Source organism: Gymnoscopelus microlampas (genome assembly GCF_963454915.1).
Source record: "Gymnoscopelus microlampas genome assembly, chromosome: 8".
NCBI lineage: Eukaryota > Metazoa > Chordata > Actinopteri > Myctophiformes > Myctophidae > Gymnoscopelus > Gymnoscopelus microlampas.
This window is the reverse complement of record NC_139945.1, coordinates 44,627,780-44,654,979: the sequence shown is the minus strand read 5'-3', so window position 1 is coordinate 44,654,979 and position 27,200 is coordinate 44,627,780. Positions and strand designations below refer to the sequence as shown.

Sequence of the window (27,200 nt, the reverse complement as noted above, 5' to 3'; positions counted from 1 at the left end):
CTGTCTAACTGTAATCTTTGTATAGGCGAGGATACAAAAATGACATTTCTTCAGTGTTTGCAGGAATACTACAGCAATTTGGTAATAACTGTACAGTGTTGGACACCAACATTGGAATCCCCCAAGTCTTAGCTTTCTTCAGGTACCAAGTTTATGCCAGTAGCCCTTATAAGTCTGGATATATAAGCATTTTAGTGTAAGCATGCTGTTTTAGGAGAATTTTCAAAAGATAAATGGTGGGGCTTATAGTAGGGTCCGAAAGTGAGGTTCTGTGACCATCCTTTGGCAAGTACGTTTTGATGAGGATCATGAGGATTCCAATTCTGACACAATTTTAATTGTAAGACCTCGTTTTGACTCCGAAATTCAAGATGGCCGACATCCAGTAGATTATAAACTTATACCCAGGGGGCAAAGGGGGGTATGCTGCATTTGCCCTGCCATAAAAGGTTGGCCACAAGAAATAATATCTATGACCCAGTAGGATCACAACCTATATGGACAACCCGGTCACCTTGCTGCTGGAAATCCAATATGGGCGCCTCAATATTATCAGAAAATAGCTTTGGCAATAACTTTTGAACCAGATGGGCTAGAAATAAAAACTTGGTGTCTATTTCATGGTTTCAGAGCATGAGAAACTCAATGGAATACTTATCTTTATGATTGGGTGTGTCTGGACCTTTCATTTGCATATTTCCAAGATGGACGCCACGCGAAAATGAGTTTTACTATGACTTTTACAGTGACAGCTGACTGTTATGGCAAAAAGTCTGCTTTTTAAGTAATATGAACACATTTGGTCAGTTTGAGCTTTAATTTATATGTCAGTCGTGTAATCCGGGATGCAGAGATGGTAGTCAAGGCAGCAGTGGAGACTAGCCCATTTACAGTGAGCACATCATCCATGATCAACATATCTACAGGACAGTGTGCTGATTCCACAGTCAAGGACGACTTGATGAGTGTGAAAGAACTGGGTCTGAAGGCACTGTGTGAGTCACTGTCCAGTGAACAGAAGAAGACAAGCATAATGAAGCTTAACACTTTCTACACTCAAAACACAAAATCTAAGGGGAAAACCTCAGCACCTGCAAGAGCAATGAAATTACTGCCCTCCTGCGCATGACCCAAATCATAGCCAGTGGTGGAGAACTCAACCTTGTTGACTTTATAGGCAACCACGAGTGCAGTGACTTCCCCCCTTCCCTCTTCCAGGAAGATGGCAGGATGAGAACAGGTACCAAGGCAAGCCTTGTTAAGGTCCTGAAAGAGGAGACCAAAGTTGCATGCATCCCTGACCTGCCTACAGAAGACATAAAAACAGCAGTAGTTATTGATGCCATGTATGCCATGCGCCATTGGTCGTTCCTGAAAGGTGAAGCATTTGGAACAATCGCTGAACGATACCAAAGTCTGCTGTTGAATGATGTGCCTGCTGGCACAGAGATCATTCACTTCTGTTTTGACCGGTACAGTGGACCTAGTCTTAAGACAGCTGAGCAAGAACACAGATACTGTATGCTTGACCAAAACCTACCAAAGAATATGAAGTCAGTATGCATTACACAGCTCCAGATCCTCAGGAGTTTTTTGCTGTGTCAGCTAACAAGGCAAACCTATTGAGTTTCCTCTGTGACGAATGGTGTGAAAATGTGAAACTTAAGTCGGCCCTTGGTCCAACACATCTTTACCTGGGTGGGGGGTTTAAAGAAGAGACAAGGAGTGTGGTGATCAAGGAGGGGTCTATTGAAGATGTCCCTGCACTAGAATCCACACAACAGGAGGCTGATACAAGAATAATACTCCACACCCTGTACAGTGTCCAGAATGACAAAGTTGACAGAGTTGTCATCCATGCCAATGACACAGACATCATCATCATGTGCCTTTACTATGCAGCAACCCATCTCAGATGCCTTCCAGAGCTGTGGGTGAGAACAGAGCAAAATTCATACCTTCCTATCCATCAAATGGTATCAGCACTGGGGCTCGCACAGTGTCGTGCCCTGCCCTTTATCCATAGTTTAAGTGGCAGAGATACTGTAGCACCAGCTATCCCTTCTTCACTGGGAAGAAGGCATGGTTCAAGGCCATCATGCGTCTGGATCTCTGCACTTGAGGAGTTTGGTGAAAACTCTTATGATTCCCTCTCAGATGACGTCCATCAATCAGGCACGAGACCTCACAATTGCTGTATATACATCCAAAGCGGACCACCAGGAGGATTTTGACCTGAGTAAGCTTAGAGTGTACAAGTTCCTCAATAATAGATCAACCCTCTTAAAGCTGCTGCCCCCGACAGAGAATGCCTTTGACCAGCACCTGAGAAGAGCTGTTCTAGCAACCATAATAGATAAATGTGCACATATCGCCAAGCCGGATATTCCTTCTTTCACAGAGTATGGATGGTCTCTCAGTGCTAGCAATGCAGTCCCCCTTGCATCTACCGAGCCAGCCTGGCCTGTGTCAATGAACAAGGCAATATCATGCAGCTGTATCAAAGGCTGCCAGAAAAACTGTTCCCGTGCAAAGAAGGCAATTCCATGCTACTTAGGATGCCGTTGCCAGGGACTGGAGACACGATGCAGCAGGATCAGTGCAACACATGACAACAGTGACAGTGAATAGCATTGTACCATAGTATCATTGGCTTTAGAAGCAGGCAAGACAGCACCATAGAGGTCAAAATGAACCTTTTGTAGGCAACCTCAACTCCGCCTTTACTCTATTTGTCACTAAGTAGTCTATCTTTTGTTATGTTACTTGAATGCATACCACTATGTTAATTTGTATAGCCCTAAAGTTGAAGTTTTTGGCAAGTCTTGGAGTGTGCATGTGTCTGTTTATATTGTATTTAGTTTATTAAAATGATACATAAGATACATTGTGGGCTTTTTCTCCGATTTTTCTCTGCAATCATCCCCACAACTATAGATCTATAAATCAATAAATCTGAGGGAAAATGTAATACCATACATTATTTATGACTGCAGCCATATTGACAACATATAAATTAAAGCTCAAACTGACCAAATATGTTCATATTGCTTAAAAAGCAGACTTTTTGCCATAACAGTCAGCTGTCACTGTAAAAGTCATAGTAAAACTCATTTTCGCGTGGCGTCCATCTTGGAAATATGCAAATGAAAGGTCCAGACACACCCAATCATAAAGATAAGTATTCCATTGAGTTTCTCATGCTCTGAAACCATGAAATAGACACCAAGTTTTTATTTCTAGCCCATCTGGTTCAAAAGTTATTGCCAAAGCTATTTTCTGATAATATTGAGGCGGCCATATTGGATTTCCAGCAGCAAGGTGACCGGGTTGTCCATATAGGTTGTGATCCTACTGGGTCATAGATATTATTTCTTGTGGCCAACCTTTTATGGCAGGGCAAATGCAGCATACCCCCCTTTGCCCCCTGGGTATAAGTTTTTACTCTACTGGATGTCGGCCATCTTGAATTTCGGAGTCAAAACGAGGTCTTACAATTAAAATTGTGTCAGAATTGGAATCCTCATGGTTGACTTGTATGGAAAAGTGCCTTCATACATGATTCTAGGTCATTCAGATCAAAAGTTAATTTTTAGAGATGGCGCCGGGCGCCATTTTGAATTTGGCTGTCTAGCAAAAAATGCCGGGATTTTTGGGAGGGACCTGGGGGCTAAATCTTTTCTAAAGGGTCCATAGAGGTCAAATCAATCGTCAAAACGTACTTGCCAAAGGATGGTCACAGAACCTCACTTTCGGACCCTACTATAAGCCCCACCATTTATCTTTTGAAAATTCTCCTAAAACAGCATGCTTACACTAAAATGCTTATATATCCAGACTTATAAGGGCTACTGGCATAAACTTGGTACCTGAAGAAAGCTAAGACTTGGGGGATTCCAATGTTGGTGTCCAACACTGTACAGTTATTACCAAATTGCTGTAGTATTCCTGCAAACACTGAAGAAATGTCATTTTTGTATCCTCGCCTATACAAAGATTACAGTTAGACAGTCAAAAACACCCTGTTACTCTCATGGTTGCACCCCAGCTATATTCCTACTTTCTTCCCCCATAAGTGCAGATGTTCTGTGCAAAGTTTCATGTCAGTAGAATAAAGAATGTGGGTTTAGCACCTGTTTTTTTGGAAAGAGGTCCTGGCGCTGGCGGCCATGTTGAATTTCTCAATTTTGAGGCCTTAATTGACATTTTTGCGCTGGGTATACAGCAGATTTGGATTCAGCACCCCTTAATACCCCTAGAAATGTTGTATACCAAAAATAAACACGAAATGCCTTCGGGGTTATGCTTCTCTGAAAATTGACCCTGTCTAATTCAACCAAACGGGTCTTTCAGATTTTTCATATTCCATCCTGATTGGCTAAAATTGGCTTCCAAAGTTTGCAGGAGTACTCCGGTTTGAAAAAAATGCCTCAAATCATGAACACAGCCTGCAATTTCCTTGACATTTTGCACACACATTCCCATTAGGCTGAGGAAGAAATGCCATTTGAAATGTTTCTGATCAGCCTCATGGTGGCGCTATAACAGGCCGATTTGTGTTTTTACCAATAACCGCACCAATCTGTGTAAAACTTTGTATGCACACTCTCTAGAGGCCAAGGAAAAACTTTTGCCCTGCATTTTACACATTTGCCTTTCATAGCGCCACCTGGAGGCCGACTTATGTAAAACACATTTTTGGATATTAAGCCTTCACATTTTATCCAAATTTCACGCAAATCGGTACACATGATCTCTATAGTCATCTGATCAAGACGGATCTGTTTGATTTTTCATATTCCATCCTGATTGGCTAAGATTGACATCTAAAGTTTGCAGGAGTGACCCGTTTTGGACAAAATGCCGCAAATCATGAACGCAGCGTCCGATTGCAGTGAAACTTTGCACGCACTTTTGCGCTACGTTGAGGAACAAATGCCACCCTTTGAACATTGGCCTGTTATAGCGTCACCAGGAGACCGATTTTTCCAACAATTTTCTTTTTCATATTACTTTTGTCCAAACATCATGCAAATCGGTACACATTATCTCTATAGTCTAGTGATCAAGATGGTTCCGTTGCTGGCCCACAATAACCTACCTGACCTGGCGGAGACCTGTGCTCCAAGGAGCACTTTTTCTAGTTTGCTTATGGTATTGTCATGTTTCTTTTCTTTTGCTGTTTTCAATTTAACAGATTGGCTCTCTACTTGTGGACAATTGTGCAGATGTGGACAAATTTTGTTTCTCTCATAGTGACGGAATTAACTCAAAAAGGTGGCAATGAATCATTAATTTTGCATTATTCAACATATGATTTTGCATTGTTCACAGTATTATTGATACTCTTTTTTCTGATTTTCATTCCGTTTAGGAGATTAGATGTTGGCAGTACCAATATGACATTCGGAGGAATAAGGTCAATTGAATCTATATTACTGCATCCAGCTCAGATAAAAACTCATGACTTTGTCGGGTGTGTTAGAAATATAAATGTGAATGGTGTGGTCTTGAGGCCTTCCATGGCCTTGGCAACATTCAACATCTTTGAGAGGTACAGTACAGTAGACCTGCCAAATTCCAAATATATGCATACCATAGGTAACGTTGTATAACATTGTGTAACATACAAAGATATCAATCAGCATATCAATTTAGTTATTTTCCCTGTATTCCTTCTGTTTTTCTCCCAGGTGCTCTCGTGCAGTAGTTCCACCCTGTCACAGCAATCCATGTAAGAATGGTGGTGTGTGCCATGACCTTTGGTCTCACTATGTTTGCAATTGCAAGAGTCGGTACAGTGGTAGCAACTGTGCCACAGGTAAGATAAAGTAATCATTGAGGATGATTGATATAGATTCCCCTCTTGAGTATTGGGGTTTTAATGAGTTTTAATAATTCAAAATGAATATCTATGTTTGTCTTTAAACAGAAATACCAGAGGAGTCTGCATTGCGACTCAGTGGGAATGGTAACATTCAGTATGTCATTAAGGAGCGATTCAAGAGAGACTACCTGATGAAAGACAAAATTAGTAAAGATTCAAATGCCAAATATTTAATAGATTTTGACATCAAGTTCAAGACTCGTGACAATGGAGTGCTTTTGTTTATTGACAGAAGCAAAGGATATACAATCATTTGGGTGGGCATGCACACTGAAAATATACTTTATTATGGAAGTGTATTTAGTCTCATTTATGGTTGTGGTCTGAAACACTGGGCCCTTATCTTCTCTCCACCATTCAGATAAAGGATGGAAAACCCATGTATGTGTCCAAAGACACAACATCAAGACACATGTCACAATTGACTGTGAACACCCCGGTAGCAGATGGTCTCTGGCACCTTATCTCCCTGGTTAATAATGGACAGAACACTCTTCTGCTTCTGGATGGACAACAAGTCATGAATACCACGAATGGAACTCTTGATTTTACACCTGTCAATGTGGATAAGATTGTTCTTGGGGGAGGCCCACCAGGGGTTTCAAAGGTTTCAAAGCAACATTCAGGTATGCTATATAAACCTGTGTCTTTGACGGTTGTTGTCTCCGCCAGGCCGAAAGGCATGGCGAGAGAGTATGTTTTACCCCTTGTCCGTCCGTCCGTGTGTCCGTGTGTCCGTGTGTCATTCGATCTGTCTGTGTACAGCTAATCTCCGGCACCGTTGGCTTGCTCGCAGCCAAACTGTGCACACGCATTCCCTGGATACCAGAGCAGAACCTCTGCCCCAAAATTTTCACAGGGGCCTGTTATAGCGCCACCAGGAGGCCAATTTGTGCAAAACACATTTTTTGACAGTACTCCTACAGATTTTGTCCCAAAATCCCGCAAATCGGTACACAGTATCTCTATTGTCATTAAACGAAACGGGTCTTTCAGATTTCTAATATTCCATCCTGATTGGCTAAAAATGTCTTCCAAAGTTTGCAGGAGTGCTCCGTTTTGAACAAAATGCCTCAAATCATGAACACAGCATGCAATTTCCGTGAAATTTTGCACGCACATTCCCATTAGGCCGAGGAAGAACTACCATTTGAAAATATTCAAATCAGCCTCATGGTGGCGCTATAACAGGCCGATTCGTGTTTTTACCTATAATTGCACCGATCTGTGTAAAACTTTGTATGCACACTCCCTATAGGTCAAGGAAAAACCTTTGCCCTGCATTTTTCACATCTGCCTTTTATAGCGCCACCAGGAGGCCGACTTATGTAAAACACATTTTTTTATACTACTCCTTCCAATTTTATCCAAATTTCACGCAAATCGGTACACATGATCTCTATAGTCATGTGATCACGATGGATGTGTTTGATTTTTTATATTCCATACTGATTGGCTAAGATTGACATCTAAAGTTTGCATTATTGGCTTGTTTTGAACAAAATTCCACAAATCATGAACGCACCGTCCAATTGCTCTCAAACTTTGCACGCACATTCACACTATGTTGAGGAACAAATGCCACCCTTTTAACATTGGCCTGTTATAGCGCCACCAACAGGTCTAATTTAGCGAAACACATGTTTTTAACAAAATGCCTCAAATCATGAATGCAGTCAGTCTGATTGTCGTGCAAGGCCTAAGAAGAAATGGCACCCTTTTCACGTTGGCCTATTATAGCGCCACCAGGAGGCCACAATAGCCTACCCGACCTGGCGGAGACCTGTGCTCCGAGGAGCACTTTTTCTAGTTTTTTGTGTTTTGATTTACAGTCTTACAGACCATACATCTTTTCACTGGTTCCAAAATTCTGCATCATTCCACCATTCCTTACACTGGATGAGAAAAAGCAGACAATATATAGCAGAGATAGATATTCAGTAACATGGCAGTATTATTCACCAGAAGCATTACCACAGCATTGAACAACACAAATGTTTACTTCCTTTTGTAAATGGACCACTAACATTTTACAGGAAATGTGTATTTACTGTGAATTTAGTACTGGTGAATCACGTAATATGCAGTTGTGGCAGAGTAGTTGCTGACTGTTAGGAGGCATTTCTTGACTACTGCTGTTATGCTTATTTTTTTCTTTCTTTCTTTTTTATCTTTTTTTTTTCATCATCTCACCTCACGGTAACACTTTTAGACTAATGAATACTAATGCATAACATATTTTCTCTCTCTAAATGACAGGGCTCTCTGGATGTGTGGCTTATATCAAAATGACAGGTTACACTCTGCCTGTCAGCGGATATAGTGAAGTTGTGGAGGTATTGCCTAGCTTGGCTCTAATCGAGTCAAGTTGTGGCTCTGCGGGTTTCTGCATCCCGTCACCTTGTTCTGAAGATGACACAACCATGATGCGGAGGAGGTGTGGACCTGGCTTGCTGAATGGCTCCTGCATCTGTGTACATAATTTCACCGATCAGGCATGTGACATCTGCAATTCCATAAATGATGGATGCGCCGATCCACAGTCACAGGACAGTTTTCCTTTGTGGCTAATAGCTGTGATCCTTCCTGTTGCTTCCATTATGGTTTTTATAACGCTGCTTATTGCCCTGAAGAAACGGAGCGCAAAGGCTAATGCTCCCAAGTGTCAGAGTCATAGCTCAGCACAGAGAACACAACATGGGAGAGACAATGAAGCGTTTCACTTAGATGAAAACAGAACAATGACAGGGACCTTATATGCAGAGGGAGACAAGCCACCTGACATTATTTGTCCCGAAAGACAGTTGTCAAATATGGAGTTTTATTATGGAACCAATGCGTCCAGAGCTCAGCCCGTTGTCCCAAACAGTGAACTGGAGTACTATGAAATTGGCAGTATCTGTAGTGCAACTCATTCAGACGTTACCTCCCTGAGGCTCAGTTGGCATGAGCATGTACAGTCCAGTACAAATTGTGCAGCACCTGATCCTAAAAGCTGTGGAGACTGTCAGATGTTATTAGTAGATCAAAAGAAAGACCCCTCAAGACTAGATACGAAGAAACAGTCTCCTATGAATCTCAACACCCTTTCTCTTCCAAAAAGGCAGGTGTCAATAAAGTTAGAACCTGAAGTGCGACAAGTTAAGGAGTCACAGTGCACACCGCCATGTTTTATGAGGAGGTCTCCAACCCCAGAGCTCCTGGAGCCTGTGCAGTGCCTCTCTTTCGATGAGATCCGTCAGTTAAACTCTCCTCTAGAACAAATTGACTCCTGCAAGTATCACTCATGTCAAATGACACTGAGGCCTTGGCCAGTGAATTCCATCACAATGAGCGACCTCTCATCTGATAGTGAAACAGACAGCATATTCACCAGCTCAGAGTATGAGTGTGGACAATTGTCTGTTATCAGAGACAAGGAATTTACTCATGACAGGTCATCACTGTCTGCATTCAGCTTTGGACGAAAAATCTTCTCTGTCCCTGCAGCTTTCAAAGACAACTGCCAGTACACTGAAGCTCAGTACATGTCTTCTGGGGCAATTGAGCAATGGGAAAAAATGCTGAATCTGCAGCTGAGATTTAGCACCTTTTCGGAAGTGTTTGAGGATATTGCGTGTCTGCCAATTGAACCCAGTCATAAATGTGATGTGCAGAGTGACTTAGAAGAAATCATTTGCTAGTTGCAGTTGTGTCTTTTTCAACAATGTAATATGTGAGAGAAAGGCAAGTACTAATGCAAAGTTATGCTAATTGCACTACGGATATGGAAATTAGTTCAACAGCTATAACAATTATTGCTTGTATGCCTCATTAGAACATTTAATCATGTCAATATGTCAAGTTGAATCTGTATTTTTGGTTGGACTTTGATCACGATTAGTCATTGAACAAATCCTGTAATGATAGGTGGGATTTGAAAAAGGAAATTGCTGTATATTTTAATTAGCACTCGTTTTTGATGTGGGTACTTAATGTGTTGAATGTGTCAATATTTGCCACCATTATTTTAGGAGTTTGATTGCTCATAATGTTAAGGCTCAGCAGCGATCCGTTCATTCAATCTGAGGGGGCACAACATGCCCCCCCCCCCCCCAGATTTCGCTTTCTCAGAATTGATCTGCATATTCTGTAAATATTTAAAATACATATTTTTTCTTTCTAAAAACATAATGACGTATATATTCACTTCCCTGTTTGCTGCATACCTTTCTTCTGCGGTTAAAGAAAAATTACAATGGTGATTGGAGAGTATACTATCACTGTAGTGAATCATTCTGTCCTCATTCATATAGATTTTGTATTTTTATTCATCAGGGGAGTGATGGGATATTCAAATGATGTGTACATGGACAAAAAAAAGAAATATATATATATATATATATAAAGTAGTAAAATAAAAGTATGTCCATCCACTTAGGACCATCTTTTTGCTCATTTATTACTTCATATTCCATGCACCCATAGGCTTCCATTGGATCATCTACTGTCATATCCATAACTAATAAACATGTCATGCTAAGCATTTGTATGTCATTGTTATATATGCTAATAAATACAATGTCATGCTAAGCATTTGCATGTCATTGTTATATACCTGTATATGCTAATAAATACCCAGCCTGTTTTCACATGAAATTGTGGACACATATATTGGTGTTTTCTTTTTAAAAGTGGGGTTTTGAGCAATTTCTTATACGTAAAAATACATCCATGATGTTGAAGACTGGAATCCTATAGCCTAACCCAGTGGTTCTCAACCTTTTCAGGCCGTGGCCCGTGACCCCCCAAAATAATCATATTTGAGCTGGGGACCCCCCTCCTCGATAAGCACATGGAATTGTAGGAGTTGAGGCATTACATTTAGTTTGACTCGGTTCCACAGATAAATATTGTGAAAATAGCAGATCTACAAGCTCACAGCGCCTTGCGTTGCGAGGCGTTGTAGATCTGCTATTTCCCATTTTTTTTGCCTTTTTCTGATATTATTTGACAACTTGGCCAATGTTTGACCAGTTTTTATAGTATAGTTTGTTGATTACCTTTAATGCAGTAAAGGTCTTCTTTTTTTCTTTTTTTGTATTAAAAAGGTCTTAAAAGTCCTTGAATTATCACTTCACTGTCATCTGGGGACCCCCCAAAATCACCCGCTGGGGGTCCCGACCCACAGGTTGAGAACCACCCACAGATCAGAACTGATTTGTGTAGACTTGCAGTCTTGCATCCATTCATACCCCTGACATTTCTCCAGTGTAGAGAAAGCCTAGCCTGTGTAGAGGTTACACTAGTAATGATTTGGCTCCGCCTAGTGGACAATTGTTACGCCTAGTGGACAATTGTTACAGACAGGTTGATTGATTGATGTACTTTATTTAGTAAGACATGAGAACAGCAGTACATGGAAGTACAAATTCGCAATACAAGGTCTACTAAACTGGAAGACTCATTAAGCACTGAGCTTGTTTAAGATGAGATCCCCATGCACACAAATCATGATGACATATAAGAGACAGACAGATATACACAACTACTATAGAATGTCATACAATCAGTTTACAGGTTACTGGTATGAAGAGTGAGAAATATGTACAAAAGAAGAAAGAGAGAGGGGGGGGGGGTAGGGGTAGGGGGGTAGGTTAGGTTAGACAGGGGCCATTTTCCAATTGCAGCCTCCTGAAGGTGTATCTTTAGGGCAGTTTTGAAAGAGAGTAGGGTTTTACACTCCTTTACTCCTTTTGGTAGGGCGTTCCACATTTTTGGCTCAACAACCTTACCTTTGTTGAGCCAAAAAAGGGTTGGACAAGGTTTGTGGAGCTGCCTCTGGTATTGTGATCAAACATCATTAACATTTTGAAAGTATTTTGACAAATACAGGGGGATCCCAATGTTGTGGTGTATCTTGAAGACCAGGCCCATAGCAAGTTGCTGTACTCTGTCCTCAACCCTAAGCCATCCAATCCTATCAAAATTATCAGGGGTTAGATGAGTTTTATAATTGAGGCCATGGGAGGCTGGGAGGGAGATTCATGCATTGCCGAGTACTATGTATTTCATTGGGTCTCATTGTTGTTGCTAAATACTCTCTCTCTCTCTCTCTCTCTCTCTCTCTCTCTCTCTCTCTCTCTCTCCCACACACACACACACACACACACACACACACACACACACACACACACACACACACACACACACACACACACACACACACAATGTATCAAATAATTAGTCAAATAATAACAAGTTATCTACATTTTTTTAACAGGACGAAATGCAGAGAAAAACAGGCTCTGTGTGGGGATGGGCATCTGCCTCGCCAGTTGGGGAGAGAGAGATAAAGAAAGAGAGAGAATGCAGATCATGATTTGAAGCCAACAGCAATTCTTTATAATCAAAACAAGGACAAAATGTCGTATTAATGTTGACAAAAACACAGATGAAACACTTGAAATCCCATCATGGACACACGTAATACATTGCTCTGAAATCATTTTGGCATAATTTAGCAGCAGTGTCAAAAAATGCCCAAGAGCAGAGGCATTATACAGTACATCTTAATATATTTTTAGCAGCAGTGCCAAAGGTTCAAAAGAAGCAGAGGGCCAACATACATGGAAAAGAACGTGTCATTATGGGCCTAGATCACTTGCATTCTTAAAATCATGATTTTGTACTTTTTCCAATAATATAGTGTGAGCGTAAACTTTGAGAGCCACATTAACAAGTATCAACTTATATCTAAGATCAGATTTTGAGTCTTAAAGAAGACAAAGTCTTACATACAGTACTTATTTCTTCATGCCTTGACTAGTGCATGTCATGTTCATGGTATTTTAACATGTCTTAAGCAAAAAAAAACTAAAAACTAAAAAAACACTCAATAGGCTCCAAATTGTACGGAATGATGGTGCTGTAGGCCTGCGTCTAACAAAACACAGGAGAAGAGAACATATTAATCATATTTTAACTTCATTAACTTTACTTAACTTTTACTGATGAAAGTACATCGTGATTTTGTTATTATATTTGTAAATAAATCTTCTGGAATTAAAGACTGATTTTGGAATTAAAGAATGATAGGACAGAAGGACAGGAGAGGTTCACACCTGAAAATACAACAGCAGTAATTTGATCATTGTGGGATTATGTAAACTCATTATATTCTGTTCAACAGAAAAACATGACAAGGTTTGATCTAAATTAAATTAAATGTTTTGATATCAGCAGCAAATTACATTATATTAGTATTACTAGACTGCACATTCCCTAATTAGCCTAAGAGCTTAGAAGGAGACCTTTATCTGAATACACATTTTTGTGGTTTTCAGTCTTTTCATTAATATTTCTTTGATATCTTTAGTCTTAAAACAATATATGATCGGGTTAACCGCAGCTGGGACAAGACTGTATATCATTATCACAACAATTCGGAGGTCTGCATTTGGAAATTTAAATCCCACAAAATATGCCAGATAAACAAAACATCGGGGGAGATAATAAAGACTTGCTATGAATATCTGTGGAGTACAGGTAGCCATAACTCTATACCGCCTGTCTGAGCTAGAGATTTTCAGAACAGAGAAGATAATAGCAAAATATGAAATAATTATAAATCCAAGTGGGACCAACAAACTAAACATTGCAAATCCAAATGCAATATCTTCTATGTATTTTTCCTTTCGGCAAGCCAGTCTGATGATTGAAATGCGATCACAATAGCAATGTGCAATGATGTTAGAGTTACAGTATGGTAAAGTGAGAGCCTGAGCTACAACTACAGACATTCTAATGAATGTCACAATCCAACTCGACCCACAAACAATCATCATAATAGAATTCGTAACCAAAGCTGTGTATCGCAAAGGAAGACATATGGCAATAAAGCGATCAATGGCCATCATTAGCAAAATCAGAGAATGAATGGCTCCTAGGGAATGGACAAAATACATCTGAGTGAAGCAAGCACCAAATGAAACCATTCTGTCATCCCACCAATATCTGCCAATGATTTTAGGTAGAGTCACAAACCCAAATGCTATGTCTGTCAAAGCCAAGTGGCAAAAAATTACATATGTTGGTTTATGAAGAAATCTTTCGAAGGTAACCAAACCTAAAATGAAGAAATTGCCAACAACGATAGATAACAAAGTGATTAGGAGAAGCAAAGACACTGGTCCATAGTACTGTGGTTGAAGTCCAGGGAATCCAATGATGTAAAACTCTTTTATAGTTGTAGTTAGATTGTTGTTGATCATAGTCATTATTGCTTCACCAAGAGTTATTATTCACATGAAGACACTGATCTGATCTTCAAAGTAGAAACACACGCTTACCTGACCTGTTCCTAAAGGCACAACTGATCTCTCCAACTTTTTATTTCTCAGACGGGCAAATCAACTGTCAGAATGTCAGAATGATCTCAAACGTTTTAGATCAAATATTTCCTAATCTATACTTCTCCTGGGATAAAATGAGGAGGTCATACCTGGCTGCTGACAGAGCAGCATTTGGACAGTTTAACTCTGAAATGCTACCTTATATCTCTGATCACGCTGCTGTTTACTCATGACTCCAAGGAATGAGCAAATTCCCATGTCGTTCTGGCTGTGTGTGATGAAATAGCTGTGAAATAGTTCGTAGTTTTTAGTCACATTAAAAAAATGCTCCCTCGCTTCATCCTGGAACGTAGGCCCGGCCGACTGAATTACTGCAAACAGGATGATATTTACCAGGGGTTCTCAGAAGTGGGGTCCAGGGACACTCAGGGTTCCTTGAGGGGGTTCCAAATGGAACTTACTGGTCTGTAACTCTGAGAGTGTATACATGTACAATTTGTACACTCTCTGAGTTATGGGGGTTCTTTAGAAAAAATAAGTTTGAGAACGACTGATATAGACGTCTGGAGGTTCATCTCCATTGTAACAGGGTAGCACCCCCACTAGATAGCATAACACTGTCGAAACTTGGAGTGGAGGGTGGCTGCTCAAAGCCCCTGGAGGCGTCAGTGGATGTGAGGTACTGTGCTAATCATGTTTGATGACCACTGACAGTGGTGACTCTGTCAGTGGCCACTGGTGTTGTCAGCAGCTTGCCACCGGCGCGGCGCGGCCGGCGGATGCTGGAAAACCCCAGTGTTAGCAAGTCAAGTGTGCAAATCAATGTGGCATTGTTGTCCTGTGCAGGCTGCTCTTGCCAGCAACCTCTGGGTCAAAGTTTCAGACCTAGAGCCCTATTTTGACGGCGCAACTTAACGCCTGCCGCTGAGTCTTAACTTGTGCCGTGACCGGTGACCCAGCGCTATTTCGCTATCTTCTGCCAAGGGCAACACCGGCGCTAAACGCTATACGGCCCTGGATTATTCATAGGTGTGGTTTGGGCGTTATATAACCAAATTCTGCTTCAACCCAGATTTGGCTCCAACAAGGGATTGAATTTGTTCTACTGCGTGCTATGCCACAAAAATGTGCCCTAACAACAGTCATAAAACAATGTGAATCCTTACTCTCCTTAAAAAACGCTCTAAAAGAGCACTTACAGGTGACTGAAATTCGAAACTGGCCCCTGTAAAAAGCGAAAACATGTTACGATTGTGACGTCCGTCGTCCAGCGTCCACCCACTGTCGACCGCCGACCCACCGTCGGTTGACCCTCTAGCCAATTTTAATATAGGATTACCATACAGTATGTGCTTCCCTGGGTGTAAAATGTTTTGTATCTGTACTTTACTTGATTATTTATATATTTTTTATATACTTATGACCCTTGGTGTACAAGTGTCGCTGTTTAAGTGGTATACTCTGTACTATTATACACTGTACTATTATATACACATTTTTAGCCTTGCCCTGTTCATGACATCAACCCCTTCTTATACTCAATGGATCACCAGCAGTACCCGAATTGGAAATTCAGAATGTATACCGCAGGTTAATGATCATTACGTAAATAAAGCAACATTTCTGAGATCATTGTCTTTTTCCAGGCAGTAGTTAGATTGCGTATTTCCTGACTAAAAGTCAAAACTTTAATACGATAGGCACATTTTTAAGTACAATGAGCAGAAATGTAATTGGGAAACTGCAAATAACAGGGAGTGTGGACAAGTTTGTCACCCAAAGCAGCTAATTAATACAGTTAATGGATAATAAATCTCCCAGGAACAAACAACTGCCTTTTAGCAAAGCCCGAAGGGTAACATAGATTAATAGTTCAAAAGGGGAATTAATATCCTCAATGGTATATATACATTGTGTGCTCTAAGCTACAAAGACCAGGGACTGGCTCTCATAATTAAATTAGATTGTATTGTACTTGTTGTACAGTTTGAAACTTCATAAAGGAAAGAAAAATGCTCTTGCCCATCCTTGCCCATGTAGAACATAATTAAGAGAGGAATATAAACTACAGTGACAATAGAGGCAATAGTCCTGTTATAAAAACATTTTAAAAATAAATAAAGTAGAGTTATGCCAGACGAAATTCAGGGGACAGACACACACACACACACACACACACACACACACACACAGATGTGTGTATCTGTGTTGTTGTTGTTGTTATTATTATCATTATTGGCCGAGTCTACGTTTTGCAACCTGTCTGTGTGTCTGTCCATGTGTCCGTCCGTCTGTGTACAGCTTACCTCCGGCACCGTCGGCCCGATCAACGTGAAACTGTGCACAGACACTCCCTGGATGCCAGGGCAGAACATCTACCCCAAATGTTTCACATGGGCCTGTTATAGCGCCACCAGCAGGCCAATTTATGCAAAAACATATATATATATGTTACTCCTACAGATCTTTTCCAAACATCACGCAAATCGGTACACATCTGTGATTTTACACAGATCTGTTGGATTTTTCATAATCCATCCTGATTGGCTAAGATTGGCATCTAAAGTTTGCAGGGGTGGCTTGTTTTGAATCACATTGTGATGTGATTCAAATGTTTGTTATTGTTTCTCATTATATTATGTGCTTAATTTGTGCCGGAGCAAGCCGGAGCTAGCTCCAGAACCTCTTTGATTGGTACCGGCACCTTTTTGTTTGGACCCGGCACCTCTTTGATTGGATCCAGCACCTTTCCTGTCAATGAAAATCTATAAATAAACTGTGTTTTTTATCTCTGTTCTCTCTGTGTTTTATTTCTCTCTGAAGCGATGCCTTTTTGCTTATTTTTTATGCATTTTAATCAGAAAAAAATAAAACAGGGGAAAAAGGTGATTTACGGAGTGACACCACGCAATGCGTAATGAGTTGTTTTGTTTCCGCACCGGGCACTGTCCGCACTCAAGAGGTAAACAGGTGGTTTACGAGCGATCGTTAGCCTACTGCTAAAATGTCAAAGATACAAACAAAACGGTTAACTTTTTTCAAACCAGTAGGAGTAAAGTAAGAAGTAGGAATAATGGAGGAAGCGGGCTCTAAGGATGTTGTGTGGGCGGTTTTCAACAGATAAACTGAAAGGTAAGAATACGTTGTTTATTGCTATTTTCTGTTGTGCAGTGTTTTGATTAGGAACGATGTTTGTGCTGTGAAATTATGAGTGTTTGGCAAGTGAAAACGTGTGGAGTTGTATGGGCTGCAGTCGCTGCACTGTGGGCATAATAAGCGCATCATTGCTGTTAACCGTAGGCTATAGCACGATGGACAGTCAGCGAGCGGCGCTGTTTGTTGTTTGTGACAACGCGTCACTCAGTTTAGGCTTTATTTTTAAAATAAAACTTTCAGTCCTAATTCAATTCACCCTCCATTGAATGGAAACTACATGGAGTGAGGACAAGAGAGCCTGTGAGAGAGACAGGAGGGGAGACCTGACTTTGTCTTGTGGTGACGTGACGTTACAATTTACATGAGAAGACAGTCGGTCAACACCTCTGGGAGAATAAGATTACTGTGTCTAAATGGGCAAGCATATGATTCATGGACAAAACACACAAGAACATCACAAATAAATACACCCACAAACAGGACAATTAATCAAACTGTATCTGCTGCCAGTTTGGTTGGACATATTATTACTTACTATTTCTGTTAGCCACAGTGAGTTTTGCTTATTACTGTACACAATTCATATTTCTGTTAGCCACAGTGAGTTTTGCTTATTACTGTACACAACTCATATTTCTGTGTGTTAGCCACAGTGAGTTTTGCTTAATACTGTACACAACTCATATTTTTCTCTTAGCCACAGTGAGTTTTGCTGTGTGTGCTGTGCATTGTTCTTACAGTTAAAAAATGGACCTGATAAATGAATGTTTCATTTTCATTTTTTTTAAATACACCACCTCTGATGTTGAATAATTCTAGTGATGTTTGATCATTTATGTTTTCAATTTTATCCTTGAAAATAGAGACATTTTTGGCTGCATTTTACTTTATATTTTCATATTTTTGTTCAATTTCTTGTAATTCTGATGTAGTGCTTCAGGACAAAGACAAGCTACATGGTGTCATAGAATTCTGTTAACAATAAAAATATGATTTCTCGAATATGTCAGTTATTCAGATTGATCATTCCAAATTGATAGATTGACTACCAGTGTTCTGATGGGCCACAGTATGTGCCAATGTTACTGCTAATGTTATACTGGGGTGAATAAATGTAGGTGAAAAAGATTATAAAAAATGCGGGAAAAACCTGTGAAAAGGCAAAAAAGCTCAAAGCGCGGTATATCTGCTATTTTTGAATAGCCTAAGCTAAGTGGTTAAAAAATATTGTGATGCTATGAACTAATTTTGCTGGGGACCCCCTGGTACTCTCTCAAGGACCACTGGTGGTCCCCGGACCACTGGTTGAATACCACTGGCCTAGAGTTGTAATAGTAGTAGTAACCATCAAAGCCAGTCTTGTTTTTAAACTGTAGATTAGTTGGGGGGAAAACAAACGTCTCAACAAGGACTCAAGTGTACAAAGTTTTTTCTTGGCACTGAGTAGAAAATGTTGTGTTATGCAGGACAAATTAATTACACACTTGGGACCATTGTTCATGTGAGTGAGACACTAATTAACTTTGTGTTAAAACCTCATTTACAGTGTTATCACTTTTGTTATCAAGTTTTACAAAAACATTTGAGGGAAAGCATTTTTTTTCTGTCTTGTAACAATTCATGGCCTACATACAATATTGATCAGATGACTGCATTTGATCCAAAACGTTGCTGCTTGAGTGAGTCCTTACTATTACCAAGAAAAAAAAAGTTGTGGGTGTGCAGATGTGCTGTGGAGTGAACAACGCAAGCCCAAATACGGACATGCCCAAAGTCACCGCAAATCTGCACATCACATGCCCATACATGGAGATACCATGTATCTCCATGTAGGGGGGGGGGACGCGTTTCACTGTTTCAGCCCAGCAACCCTGTGTAAAGCACAGGCCACCACATAGGCTGCACATGAACTCTGCAGCCGCACTGAGGCCACTGCTGGAAAGCATCCCGGCCCAAACATTATCGTAACTAATAATTGGGCCGCGCGACCCGGAAATGACCATAATAATCCTAAAACGGGAGCAAAATAATTTTTCATATTTCTTTTTTTGGGTGGCCCACCGGTCCACTGGCCCAGCGGCCCACTGGGCATATGCCCGGTACGCCAAATGGTTAGTCCGCCCCTGGATACCCATGGTTGCGTGTGCTCAGATTATGCCCATATATGGACATCACCACCATCAGCAATAATCCAGTCCCCTATCAATAGGGGCATTCCGAATGGCCAACCATATGGCTGAGTCATGGTTATGACTCAGCCATAACCATATAAGGAGTTCCCAATGCAGCTAGGCCCAAAAATGGAGTGTGCTGTCCAACCTAAATGTGTCGTCATGGCATCAGGCGCAAACCAATCTGGGAGTGGGAACCCATTGTTTTATTTTGTTTTTTTCTTAGTTTTTGCCACTGGGGGCACCATTTTTTTTTGTGTAGAAACAGGAACTTGGTTTGGCTCCTCCCCCTTCTTAGTCCACTTCATCACGGGTGCTTCAGTGTTTATTCCTACTAACAACAATACTACATGTTTGGGCAGTGGTCTTGACAGATTCTGCTGTTAGCGGAATCTATCTTGAGAGATTAGGGGCAAACAAATCAGTCAGCTAATCCTGATTTATGCCACCAGTCTCAGGCTTTTCTCACATTCTCTCACATGTCAGCACTTATATTGACGAAGCGGTACAAACGGTGACACAAAGCTCCGCCAATCAGTGAAGCTGACGGGTTGGGTCAGCCAATCAGGGAATCTGGTGCACACATAACAAGAACATTGGCGGCGCCGGAGCGGCACAAACGTACGTGAAGCTTGGCCAATCACTTAAACTGACGGGTCGGGTTGGCCAATCAGGGAAGCCGGTGCCACAGACAGACAGATACAGACATTTGTGGTTTTTCGGTTCTTGGAAACTGTTGGTCCGATCTATTTGCCACTTGTCACTGCACACCCCCAGGTCACACGACAAGTTTGAGGTCGTTCAGTCGGTTGGCGCCCGAGTTATGCCCGGGACATATGGCAGTAGTCTCTGGACAGACACTGGTCAGACGACTTCCTCGCCACCTCCAACTGGCACAAGTCCATGCCCACACTTACTAGTGGTGGAGAGTAACTAGTACATTTACTCAAGTACTGTACTCAAGTACAATTTTGAGGTATTTTACTTTACTGGAGTACTTCCAATTTTCAGTACTTTTACTTCTACTCCAGTACGTCTCAGAGGCAAATACTGTACTTTTACTCCACTACAATTACTTTGAGCATTTTCCATTTTCCATAAAAAATTACACTTAAAATGACACGGTTCCACTGCCATGTCACAAATGACAGAAAAAAATATATTAACACCATATAACCTTAAGAAAAAACTAATACATCTGTAGTCATAGCTTTTGTTTCATGTTAGCTTATTTGATCATAAATGATTGGCTACACTGGTACATGTTTCTATGATTCTAATTTAGCTTAGGTTTGATATTTGATAAATATAAAACATGATGTTCCATGGATAAATAATATAGGAAGAGGGTATTATTCAGATAATATCAAGGTGTAAATCTTAACTAAAGGACACATACAGTTAGTTACAGCTTTAATTTGTGTGCAGTCTTTCACAGTAGGAGCTGTTGCAAAACATTGCGTTCTCTGTCATCAACCCCTTTGAGGTTCATTACTGAATCCATGAAGAGAGGAAAAATCACTCGGGAGGACTGTATACGCAGTATCCTTCATAGCAACACTTTTGTAAACAAAGGAGTCATTAAACCTAATGAGCAAAACAAAAAAAAGTACATTAAACATTTCCTGGTTGTTACACAAGCGGTTTGCTAGAGTGACTTTCTTCAATAACAAGATTAAAGGTTATCATAAGGCAGGTTTAAGTGATGATATGAAATGTAGTGGGCGATCTGTGTTTGGATGTTCAATTTCATTAAAGTGCATTATGGATAAAGAACACCTTTGTAATATTATTATTTAGTTGTTATAGTATTTAGCCTGCAGTGGCTAAACACTACCCAAAACAACATAACGGACCAAACAACATAACTTTAAGATTACGAGGATGGATTTACGGATTGCCATGAAATTCATTGCATCTACATGATCCTGAGGATGATCCCAACTGATTTTGGTGACCCAGTGGAGGGTCTACTAGTGCCACTATTAGGCCACTATTTCCACTTGCACATGTTTTACTCAAAACACATACTGTATCTGAAAAACAACTGGCCAAATTGGCATGGAATTTGCTGTGCGCCTTCCTTTGGTGACCCCACAGCCTTTCCTATATAGTGCCACCCTTAGGTCAAAGGCATTATGTCCAAATGCATTCACAATATCTCAATCAAATGGGCAGATGTCATGAAACCTGCTGAGTGCATTTTGACTGACCACATGAGCTTCCCTCTAGTGCAGACATGTCCAAAATCCGGCCCGGGGGCCAATCATGGAAGGTCAAGTGCATTGTGATTAAAGAACACCTTTGTTGTATTTAGTTGTTTAGCCTGACCTGTGTAAAATGTATTATGTATGGCCTGCCAGTATAGTCATGTGAAATTCATACCTTGGGGTATTTTGAGTGTTTTGAAATTAACCTGGGCAGATAGGCTATTTCTCATTGAATAAGAATTTGTAAGGATTCCTTCTCAAGATGTGAAAGAAAGGCATTTTTTTGTCGAGACCTTTTCACACCTGGTTATATTTTGTCTACACTGCCATTTGAACGAAATACTTTATTGAACTACAAATATAAAAGCGATGTGCATGCATGTGAAAAAAGTCTGAAAACATTGAACATATGTGCTGTTTTGTTCACAGCATATATGAGTGAGTTACATTTGGCTACACTGCCAAAGACTTGATATTGCACTAAAATGATTGTAATGTGATGCATTTGTCTGTGACTTTGTTATGGTCCAAAGGTACGACAGGAGATGCAGTCAGGTCTAAGGTATTTTCATATTTTCTAATATTTTCAAAAAGTTTGGACAACCCTGCTCTAGTGCCACCCTCACACCAAAATAGAGATCTCATAAATAGGCAGACTGCAGAAGGAACTGTCACCCTGGGCGACCTAGCTGCAGAAGGAACTCATCATACATGGCTGACACTGTCGCAGGCGTGCCTAACTTTGTTTTTAGGGAGTAAAACTCTGCGACCCGGGCCGGGCCAGGCCGGATTTGTCACATATTTGTTGGCCTTCGGGCCAAGCTCGGGCAGTACATTTATAGGCTATTTATAATTGCAGCGCAGCCTAATAGCCTTTTACATTACGAACTTAGGACACTAAGATCCAGGAGCAACTGAAGAGCAACTGCCATCAGGCAGAAGCTTACCGAGGTTGTGTGTGTGTGTGCAGCCAACCAAGCAGGCAGACAGCCTGCCACTGAGACAGTGTTGGAGGATACAATAGCCTACATAAAGTTAACACTACAGCCTTCGTCAACAGTATTTCGGAAGGCTTAATGTTTTCTACAGCTGTGTGGATTATGTTAGATTATTATTATTAGAATTAGATCAAAGCCTTTATAAACTAAAATGAATGAAACATACTTGGAGTTGGAGCACTTCAGTATCTCTGCAGTTTAATCAAGTGGCACACAAACTCTCAACCCGTTCAACGTTCAACACACGCATGCAGGCACATTATGTTTACATTTTAGGATATGAGCACGCAGATCAAAGTCAGCTCTAAAACGTCCCTTTGAAATCCATGGCACTGTTTGTTTTAGACCCCATCTCCCAGTCAGCATAGTCAGTCATGGTTTCGAATCCCATAGCCCGAAGAGACTGTACATCCAATAACAGAACAGATAGGCAGTGAACACTTCTGGTGAACGGTGACTGCTGGGACGGGTGTAGAACCAAGGCTATGATAGAAGAAGGTATAGTCAGTCCACGGGCCAGGCAGGCGCCATTGACGCGCATGGGAGGCAAAACTGGAGCCGGAAGTTAGGTGAAATTCATTGGAGTCAACGAGAACCGACTGGACCAGCTTGTGAACAAATGGTATTTCTGAACGATTGGGACCTTTGTCGGTTCAGGAATATAAAAGAAGATCTATCACATGTTGTTTTCTAATCATTAGTTTTTCGATGTGCACAATGTACAATTTTATTGAGGCACCAAAACAGCGCTATGTATCGTTTCTGGCTCGGCAGTATCGCAAGATTTCGTTGTCAGGCTGTCAATGACCGACAGTCTCAGATACTTTGGCATGTTCAGAAAAGTACTCTCTAGATACCTCAATAAAATTATACAGTGTACACATCAAAAAGCAACACAGCAGTAAACAATGTGTGATATGTCTTCTTTTATTTTCCTGGGCAGAGTATTTTACGTTTTGTTCAGAAATAGTGTTTGTTCATAAGCTGGTCCACCTGGTTCTCATTGACAATGTATTCCACTGAACTCTCAGCTGCAGTTTGCCTCCCAGTGTCCCAATGCGACTAATCTGCCGGCTGGAATAGCTGCATAGCGAAAATTACGTAGATGGCTCTACTTTTTTTTATTTACCTTGTGTAGAACAAGGTAATTAAAAAGAAGGTACTGTCATCTATTATAGTTCAACCTGGTAACCCAACTGTGCTTGAGCTCCAGTTTGTGTTGGGTTGCCATGAAGGTGAGTCTGAGGGGCTTTTTGATGCACTGTTTGGACTGCCGTGTATAATTACTTGGTCTGTAGTGATTTGTTACGTTGCTCTGATGAGTTGTAGTGTTGGCTTGGATGCCAAGTGTAGGGTGCTATTTTAAAGTGTGTGATACCACCCCTATATTCCCCTCTGTACGGCCGCAGCCAATAGACCAATTATTTGTTTACTAACATTGAGCCTGGACGCACAGGTGATTGTTTCACGCAATCAATTCCCAACCTGTTTCGGGGTGCACTGGTTTCAGCACACCCCAACCCCCTCTTGTGTGTGTTGGCTAGTGAGACGCGTCCTAACGAGACCTGATATAATGGGTTTCGTTGCGCGCATACTGGCTGCACGCAGCCAGTATGACGTCGTCTGTTAAGGGGTCTATAGGAGTGGAGCACAAGCCAACTGGTCCATCTGTGCAATCAGGGGATGTTTTTAATGTTGTATGTCATTGCTCAGCAACAGTATTTAAAATTAATTTAGAATAAAACAGAGTTTTATTACGATTCCTTATTTGTACCAAATAAAGATTTAGATTTTTTCTATTCTACTTGAGAGTCCTGCCTGTTAATAGGTTAGTTAGCAGGGTTATGTTGTATAGACAGAATCAAGAAAATCAAGAGGGGTTTATTTGTCACTAGCAGTACCTATATCATCATGTTGTTGTTCTACTTCTTTCAGTTAAAATAGTACTGTATAAGCAGCTAAATGTTGGTGTGGTCTAGTGCTGGCTTCAGGTGCTGAAGCACAGGGCATCAACCTTGTTGATCAGGGTTCATGCTATTTATTTTCATCTTACACTAGTAAGTTGCTCTGGATAAGAGTGTCTGCTAAAATGACTAAATTATACATTTAGTCATGAGTTCTTCTGTATGGTGGTCTGACAGGGTCTGTACTGTAGTGAAGGCTAGAGGTTAATTCGAATTGGCAAATGTGAATGTTTGTACCCTAGGTCAATGGTTAATTCTCAACGTCAGACCACCAGGGGTCCATATGGACCCTTAACCCATTAAGACCCGGGAACACATCTGTGTCATTTTAAGATTTCTTTGGCTATTCAAAAATAGCAGATCTACAAGCTCGTAGCACAGCACGGCACGAGTGGGGGGGATAACTTGGCTCCGCCAGATGAAAGAAGCTTGTGACACACATTTTGGTGGGTCGCGAGCCCCCTGGCAGGTCAGGTTAGGGGGGTCCCTGGAACAACATAGGGGGGGGGGGTCCGTGGCCAAATACATATCATTTTGGGGGTCCTTGAAATGAAAAAGGTTTGAGGACCACTGATATTAGCCTATAGCAACATAATGTATTTCAAGAAGAAAATGTAGGATTTAGAAGACATTTGTAGAATCCCCCAGAAGCAAAGATTTGAGTTACAAATGTTCGCTTTGAAAAACACATATTCAAAGATTTTGAATTTTCGTGCGGGCCGGGGCCGTGTTTTTTCAATTACTTTTTAAATTTGTTGAATTTTATTTTATTATTATTATTATATCTTTTTTCATTTTCTAAAAAAAGTAATTGAACCGAGGCTGACCAGACCCCGGCCTGTGTCCAAGTGGCATGCTACATGCCCCCACTGTCTCTTGGGGGCTTTAGGGTGGCCTTTAGCCTGGTTCCAGACGAATCTGCCTTTGCAAAATTGCATGCACTTTAGCCCTCGGCAGATTAGGTCTGGCCCCCCTCCATAGAGATTTCATTTCTCTCCCTCCGCAGTTTTGCGGAACCAACCAGGGCCCAGTATTCAAATGTAGGCGGGCTTATCAACAAGGAAGTACTGCTCTGATTGGTTCGTACAAGGAAGCACTGCTCTGATTGGTTTAAGTCTAACCAATAGAGTCCGTTTGGATCTTTTTGTAACCGCCCCTTGGAAAAAAATCTAGCGTTGATAGGGACCAGACTAATATCCACGCAGTGTGTCATGTGATATTGTCTGGCCACGCGAGGCTAGGTGGCCTTAGCTCTGGTTCATAGCGTTAGAAGGTGTTCTCCTTCACGCTATGTGGTACTTTCAATTCTTTCCCCTCGCACTGCGGTAGCGCAGCCTCTCGTCTGTAGTAAAAAATAAAAAATACACTTTTGCTACTCACCAAAACAAAGACGGTTTTATGGAGTTGAAAGCCTACTCTACTAAGTGGGAACACTCTGAGCCCCAGAGGCGTCAATTGGGTATGGCAGGGTATTGCAGCTGCCATACCCTGGCTCCAGGGGAAAAAAATATAATGTAGCCTACTTTTAAAAAGAATTCCATGAATGTCTCTGTCTATCTGCGTTATCAGCCTACAATGCAGGTGTAAGACCATTGTGTAGGTATAATGCATCATTTTCTATGCATTTTGGGAGTGTTTTGGCGGGTTTCACCCTACCCCCCCAAAAAAATCTTCTAACCCTTCTAACGCTACGGACCAGAGCTAGGGTGGCCTTCCTCTGTGCGTTGTGTCGTTGTTGCTGCTGGGCCTGGGCACAAACATCTCATTCTGCCTTCAATGCCTTGATGGATTTTAATCCCTCCTTGCAGGTTTTATCGCAAGGAGCTATACAGTATTTATTAACAGGAAAATCATATGCAAAATAAATGTAAAACAGTTTTAATTAATTATGAACAAACAGTGTCAAATTTCTTCTGGAGTTGAGCGTTTTCCTGTTAGTTTCGTTTCAACCACCAGAGGGCAGTATAACATTGTCTAAATGTCAGCAACACTTTCCAAATCATTACATATCATTCAAATAGTATAGTATTTATTTGGGCCTAACACAAATTTACCCAACAACGTACAGGTAGAATCCATATAAATAAATAGCTATGTCATGTCACTTAGGGATGGTTTGTGCTATGCCGGACAAAAATCCATGGCCATCGTCACTGTAAGTAGGCTATAACTTTATGCAACAACAACAACAAAAATCTGATTGTGCTGCCAATAGAGTAGCCTATTGTAAGGAAGTTCAAAACAGAAGTCATTGATACATTGAACTTGGCCCAAACTGAAAATGTTGATTGTAACCACCAGAAACATAACCATAACCCTGACTGGCCCTTTCTGGGCCTCAAAGTGAGAGGTTGTGTTGTGTGGATTTGATGGGAAAGGTGCATACCTTGAGTGCATCTCATTTACCTATTCCTAATTTTGCTTTAGTTTTGTTTTACTTATTAACCATGCTCTGCTGATATGCACATTGGTATCTTCTCC

At 41.0% G+C, this 27,200-nt stretch overlaps 1 protein-coding gene across 1 annotated transcript; it reads right to left on the bottom strand.

The window, feature by feature from the left end:
• Positions 1–13,167: 13,167 nt before the first annotated feature.
• Positions 13,168–14,145, bottom strand: LOC311050603 (olfactory receptor 52E8-like; the record flags this gene model as incomplete). The annotated part of the gene is made up of 1 exon (XM_084064689.1): positions 13,168–14,145. One exon carries the CDS (start codon positions 14,143–14,145, stop codon positions 13,168–13,170), a length of 978 nt encoding a protein of 325 aa, XP_083920815.1.
• Between the last annotated feature and the right edge of the window lie 13,055 nt (positions 14,146–27,200).